General features: G+C 45.3%; 1 protein-coding gene across 1 annotated transcript; it reads left to right on the top strand.

Annotated features, from left to right (window-relative positions):
- Nucleotides 1–2,238: 2,238 nt before the first annotated feature.
- Nucleotides 2,239–6,121, top strand: LOC124667611. Its single transcript, XM_047204870.1, has 5 exons — nt 2,239–2,860; nt 4,000–4,348; nt 5,300–5,476; nt 5,625–5,691; nt 5,777–6,121. The coding sequence occupies exons 1-5, from the start codon at nt 2,239–2,241 to the stop codon at nt 5,813–5,815; spliced, it is 1,254 nt and encodes a 417-aa protein (XP_047060826.1). The 3' UTR covers nt 5,816–6,121.
- Nucleotides 6,122–6,832: the final 711 nt, after the last annotated feature.

Below are 6,832 nucleotides of genomic sequence, written 5' to 3'. Positions count from 1 at the left end.
AGTGGCCGGCCACCCCTCCCAAACCCTAGCCGCCCTCTCTCCTCCATAGCTCCCGCGTGCTTTAGCGAAGCTCCGCCGGAGTTCTCCACCACCACCGACACCACGCCGTCGTGTCTGTCGGATTCAAGAGGAGCTACTACTTCCGCTGCCCGCTGGAACGGGAGGTGGACGTCGTCTTCATCAACAACCGAACGTGTGACCGAGTACGGAGGTGCTCGCCCGTTCGTGGCGCCGGAACCGACCGTGATCAAGATCTTCTACGCGCTTTTGCAAGCGGCAAGTAAACGTCTACCGCAGCAACAAGAGCCTCATCTTGTAGGCTTTGGAATCTCTTCAAGGGTGAGACTCGATACCCCCTCGTTGCTACCGTCTTTTAGATTGCATCTTGGCTTGGATTGCGTGTTCGCGGTAGGAATTTTTTTGTTTTCTATGCTACGTTATCCTACAGATTATTAGTCATAGATGCAGTTGGATTATGGTCTATGTATATTGTTGTAATGCCCGCATACTTTGATAGCATGTATTCTGCACCAACCATTAGCGTAGAATCTCTGTTTTTCAATTGCCTATCTGTAATTTGTTTACCCAGCATATTTATTTATTGGGGAGGCGCCTCTAGTAAACTGTGGACCCCGGTATTTCTTCTTTTAATTGCATCTTCTACATCATTTTTCTATTCTATTCTCTGCAAACAATTCTTCTTCCACACGGTTCGTTTAATCCTTTGTTTTCAGCAAAACCAGTGAACTTGACAACCTCGCTGAAAGTTGCGGACAAAGTACTTGGTTGTTTGTGTGCAGGTCTCCATGTTGCTGCTGACGCTGGCAGTGTGTCCTGCCACGAGTTGGTTCGCAACACCTCAGGAGAGAACGTTTTTCTTCTACTGGTCGATAAACCTTGATTTCTTACTAGGGAAAACTTCCTGTTGTGCTCATCATACCTTCCTCTTGGGATTCCACTCAACGTTGCGCATAAATTCTCCTTCATCAACTTCGCGCCCAGCAGGGGGCAAGGTGGAGGCCCCACCTCCTCCTCCCCCACCCCTATATAAAGAGAGGATCCCCCTCCTCCTCATTCATCCCTTGGCTCATTGCCTATCTCCCCCTCTCTCCCTCATGTGTGGTTCCCATGTTTCCCCACATACGGGGTGAGTTCTCTTCGCCATACACACACCGCCGTGCTGCTGGAATCTTGGTCCGGATCTTTTACTTCCGCTACTTTGATGGATCGAAGCCCGGGGGACGTCATCTACACCGTGCGTGTGTAGAACTACGGAGGTGTTCAAGTTAGAGCACTTGATCGCATTCGACCTTGAGGTCAGCGTCGCCGTACACCTTCATCAACAATGTTCGTTCGAAACGTAACGCTTTTGAATTTCAAAGATATGAATACCGAATCTCTTTGTTACGTTGCATCTGCATAGAATAGATCTTTACTATGTTATTTCGTCGGTAGGACATTTTTGTTTTCTGCTATAGAACCCTACATTCTTCGAGGTGTTACACATTCACACTAGAAAACCCAACGAGAAATCTACCATGTTTTGTTCTCTCCGAAATTTTCTCGACATTTGGACATAATTCAAGGTGATTCGTGCATCGATATGGTTTCACAAGAACTGATCAGCTCCGCTATGGCGTCCAAAGAAGCAGGGGCTTCAAGGCCAAGCTAAGAAAACATGTGAATTTTCTAGAAAGAGTTTGTTAAGAAGACCATGACGGGGCGCCGCAAGAGAGGTCATATTCATCACCTTAAGCGGCGATTCTGCTCGGAATCACGTCGGGATCGCTACAACGCCCCCTGAATGGGTTGCGTTAGTTGGCGCCAAGTAACATGTATGATCTCCCCTTTTCCTTGTTTCTTTCCATTTAGATATTTTAGAAGGTTCGAATTTGAAAAAGTTCAAATCTAGAAAAGTTTAAACTTAAAAAAGTATAGAATAAAAAATGTTCAAAATTAAAAAATATCAGATCAAAAATATTGAAAACTAAAAATGCTAAAATTCTAAAAATGTTGAAATCTGAAATTTTTCAAATTTGAAAACGTTTAAAATTTTAAAAGTTTTAGGTTTTAAAAAAGTTCAAAAGACGTGCACCACGTCGCCCCGCACCCGGAATTCAGAGCAGAGCTCAGCCCAGGTCGCATCGCAGTCGCAGCCAAACCCAAGCAAAGCCGCCACTGCGCTTCGCCGTCCCCAAATCTGCGCGCGCGCCCTGATTCTCATCCGGCGCTCAAAAAATGCCGCCGCTGACGCCGGCGGACGCGTCCCTGATTCTCGACCACGTCGTGGGGAGCCCCTCCATCCCCGCCGCCGCGGCCAACGCGCTGCTCGCCTCGCTCCCCTTCCCCTCCCGCCCCACCCCGCGCCTCCTCCGCTCCGTACTCCTCCGCCGCCTCGCCTCCGACCCCGTCTCCGCCGCCGCGCTCGACTCCCTCCAGCTCCTCGCCTCCCTCCCCTCCCCCGCGCCCCTCGTCGCCGCCGCTCACATCGCCGTCGCCGCCTTCCTCGCCGCCTCTGCGCCCGACTTCGACGCCGCCGCGCGGGCCCTCTTCGCCCACCCCGGCGGCCGCGCGCGCCGCGCGGTTGACGGTGACCCAGCGCTCGCCTCCCCCGAGGCCGGCGCCGTCGCGTACCAGTTTGAGGCCGCAGTCGGGAACACGTTTTCGCAGAACGCGCTGAGGAGACTGTGGGGCAACCGCGCCGCGGCGGAGGGGCGGGTGAGGGAGCTCCTGGCGGCCGAGTGGGCCGCCATCGGCCCGTCGATGTTGGAGGTCGCGGCCGAGCGGATTGTTGGGCACGGCGCTGTTGAGACGTGGGGATCCGCCGACGAATCCACCCGCGCCAAGTACCTCATGCTAGGTGAGGATTCTTCTATTTTGGCCAAATGGAGCATTGTACTGGATGGGGTTCTGAGATGCAGTTGCGTATGTGTTGTGTTTTAGCATCAATGGAAAGAGAATCCCTGTCTTCTAGGAGTAAACTGAAATGGGACTCTGAAGACTTTGGGTTTAGGGCTACAAGTCTAGAATGTTCAACTAACGATATCTAGCTCTATGTATTTCACTACTTTCAGGGAGATTATTATTTTTCCATGACGGTTAGCTAGATAGTGTGTTCTAGAAATTCTTAGGAAAATTACTCACACATTTCCCGGAGACTTCCTTGGAATTTATTTTTCTTACATTTAGCAGCTAAAGTTAGTGTGTGATGTGTTGTCTTGGTAGTTCTTTACTTCTTTTTGCAGATGATAAGCCGCAGTTTATAATTCATACTAAGGCTGTGATGTTTTCGATGTAGAAACATAGTCAATGAGGGTAAAGATCACATTTCGACACTAGAGTGCATAGGGTTCGAACCTCACTTGATTTATGTATGCAAGTGCTTTACTTCATAGATTATTAGATTGAGGCATGGTGAGCAAGAATCAAGAGTTCATGTTCATCTAGCTTTTGAGACCTAAATGGCCAAAATGTTATGTTTCAAACTGCTGGGAGTTCCCTGAAGACTTTGTGGACTTGATTTGTACATCCTCTTTCTGCAACTTTATTGTACATGGTAGATCATGTTATATCCTGTATTTCCTGCATGTAGTACACTTTGTCGTGGTTCAACACACCATTAGGTTCAAGTACATTTTGCTTGAGCAACAATTTTGCTTTTAGTTTATTCATATGTGTTCCTGCACACTTGATGTAGTAGAGGATAAGTATTGACACTTTGACAGCGATGTCTGGCGTTTGGAGTTGCCATACGTACACTTGTCCCCAGTAAAACAATGAGTGACCCTTTCCACCACAGATCATAGCCTTACCACTAGTTCCCTGATGGCTGGCAGAAAATTCATTTCGGATTCCTGTTTTTTTAGGCCTGTTCCTCTACGCGCATCACTCATACAGTTGGAATGGTAGCTGGAGGTATTTTAAATTGTTGCATTCAGATACTAGTGCGTACAAGGTCATCATTTGTGTATAATTGATGTACGATAATGGAACTTGCAGCCGGGGAAGAAAGAGGACGTGAAATTTTGGGCAAACTTGAAGAACCTGCCTCTCATGTGAATCCAATTTCGACGCCTGAAGTTAATAAGGTCATACATGCCCTCAAATCAAGATGTGCCGACCTTCACAGTGTAGTGGAGGATCCATTACCGGCTGCAAAAGCAGCTGCAGATGAGGTGTTGGCTGCAAGGATGGATAAAACACGTCATATTGTTGCTGAAGAAGTTAATAATCGGGCAGCTAATTCTAGCGTTGCTGGTTCAAGTGCTGTGAATGACCAAGGTGAGGTGTTGAGGAAAGGCACACCATCCAACATTATGGATTGGAACCCTACAGCGCGGAGTTTTCATGTGAGTTTCTTGTGTGTATTATTTGTTTTAATATTTTCCGAGGATTGTCCATATTTGATTCACTCAGAGTAACTAAATTGATTTGAGACGACTGTGGTTCATCTTATTTGTACTTAGTTCTCTTAGAACTGCAATAAGCTATGCTACTCCCTCCGTCCCATGGAACTTGTTTGAGATTTGTCTAAATTTAGATGTATCTAGATACATCCGAATTTTGACAAACCTTCGACATGTTTCACGGGACGGAGGGAGTATTACAGAACTGCAATAAGCTATGCTATTACAGCACCATTGTCATGTCAATGAACACCATAAACATCATATATTTATTTGCATTTGTTATTTCGGAACTTGCATGTTGCTACTTTTCCACCACAGACTTCTCTTTTGGTGCTTTGTGGGAAACTGGATAGTATGTCATAAAATATGTCGACATATGCTTTCTCTACAAGCTTTTTGAGTCGCCGAGTTAAAACGAGTTGCCAACCCTGCAACTCGGTGATCACTCGACGAAAGTCGCTCTATAGTCGCGAGTCACCCTGATTTTAATGACTTGGCGATTAGTCTTTGATTATACAACGACTCAAAAACCATGTTTTTCTACAAGCTACTTTCATATCTATGACCAAAGATTATCCAATTAAAATACATCAAATATGTGTTGGAGCTTATTGTGCTATTGATATTTAACAGGATTCTGTCAAGTTAATACAATTAAATGATTAATAATTTTTAGTAAACATTGTTCTAGTTTTCTCAATGCATGTCTAGTAGCACTGTATATCTCAGGAATTGAACTATGCTATAGTCTAATTAGAATAATAAGTGCAATTCAAGTGATTTGAGCATTCGAAGACTTTTCTTAGTACATAGGATAGCTTCATAGCATAAGGCCATAAGCCTCAAAACATCAAGATTTTGGCGACTATGCTAAAAAACGGTTGTTTGCGGTGGGAGGACTCGCTTGATCCTGAGGGCTCAAGATCAGAATCAACTAGACCACACTTGCCTAGCCCAAGGAGAATATCTGTTTCTCCTTTGCAAGTGGCAAATAATAAAGCCAGGCGTAGAAAGGCAAGGAAGTGGAGCTCGGAAGAAGAAGAGATGCTAAGAAAGGGTGTGAAACAGTATGTATTTTGTCTCCCTGTTGGAATTCGTTATTTGATTTCTCCTCTTCCTGCATGATTGTTTACATAGTGTCTCAATGCAGTTTCAGCAATTTTCTTGTATGATTCTTACCGCTTCTCCTTATTTATATATTTATTTATTGTGAAGGTTTGGTAACGGCAGTTGGAAGGATATTTTGCTTCACAATCCTGATTTCTTTATTGGTAGAACACAGGTGGGTACTGAAATTTGAGGCTAAAGTTCGTTTTATTTCCTGATCTTTCGTGAAGTCATGTAACCGAAGAAATTGTATTTTGCAGGTGGACTTGAAGGATAAATGGAGAAACATGATGAGGTAACGGAGAAACATATCAGAGTTGACAAGGGTGGATGAATTACATTAGGATTTATGGTACATTAGGGTGGTTTGAAGTTTCATGCCTTTGCGCCACTGTAGCTGGGATGCGTTTTTTGTGGTGTCACCTTATTGATGTAGTTTCTCCCTGTAATAATTTAGGGGTTCCTCCGGCATTTTGATCTTGCATGCAGGATGTCTTTGTATTTGTGGAAGCCATATTACATATTACACATGAGGGATGTTATGACATAACCTAGTTGCAACAACTGAAGTTCTCCAGAAGTTATTGAATTGTGTATGTACAACAGTCTTCTACATCTTACAGATTGGCCACATTTTTTCATAATCTTTGCTCCTTTGTAGGCAGTAGCTTTTTGCAGTCTTTGAGGAATTTGTTAGTCCTTGGTTCTGTCTGTGATGTGATGCTATGTGTTTCGCTAGTCCTTGGGTTTGGCTGCGATGTGATGCTACGTGTTTCGCTAGTCCTTGGGTTTGGCTGCGATGTGATGCTACGGGTCTTCTCAGCTGCTGGTCTGCAGAGGTGAGACTGAAGGAGTGTACTTTAGGGCGTGTTTCGTAGCCTGCATCAGCTGCACCACTGGCGTAGTGGGCACCACTGGCGTAGTGGGAAGAAGTTCCCGTTTGATGGTCTGCATAGAGTTTTTCGGCCTTGTGGAGATTTGAGTTCTGCCCGTTTCGTAGGCCGGTTTTCAGGCCTAGTAGTAGCCTAGAACATCATCCATGTTGTTTGGTTGCAACCCATAATCTTCTTCTGCTAACCCTTTCCCTTCAGTGGTGAGGTTACCAGCGATCAACAGTAGCAGAAGCAAGGATACAATCACAGTTCAGGCAAACTTAGCACTGATCATAGTTGACGGTCATAGTTCATGACACAGGACGATCATAGTTCACGACACAACATAGACAATCATAGTTCAACACACGACACGAACAACAATTAGACACATACATGGTAGCAACGAGGCAGAACCAGGTAAGCTTCAGACATGACTTTCGA

Source organism: Lolium rigidum, chromosome 6 (assembly GCF_022539505.1).
Source record: "Lolium rigidum isolate FL_2022 chromosome 6, APGP_CSIRO_Lrig_0.1, whole genome shotgun sequence".
NCBI classification, from domain to species: Eukaryota; Viridiplantae; Streptophyta; class Magnoliopsida; order Poales; family Poaceae; genus Lolium; species Lolium rigidum.
Note: the sequence above shows the minus strand (reverse complement) of the source record. Positions and strands in the feature narration are given on the sequence as shown.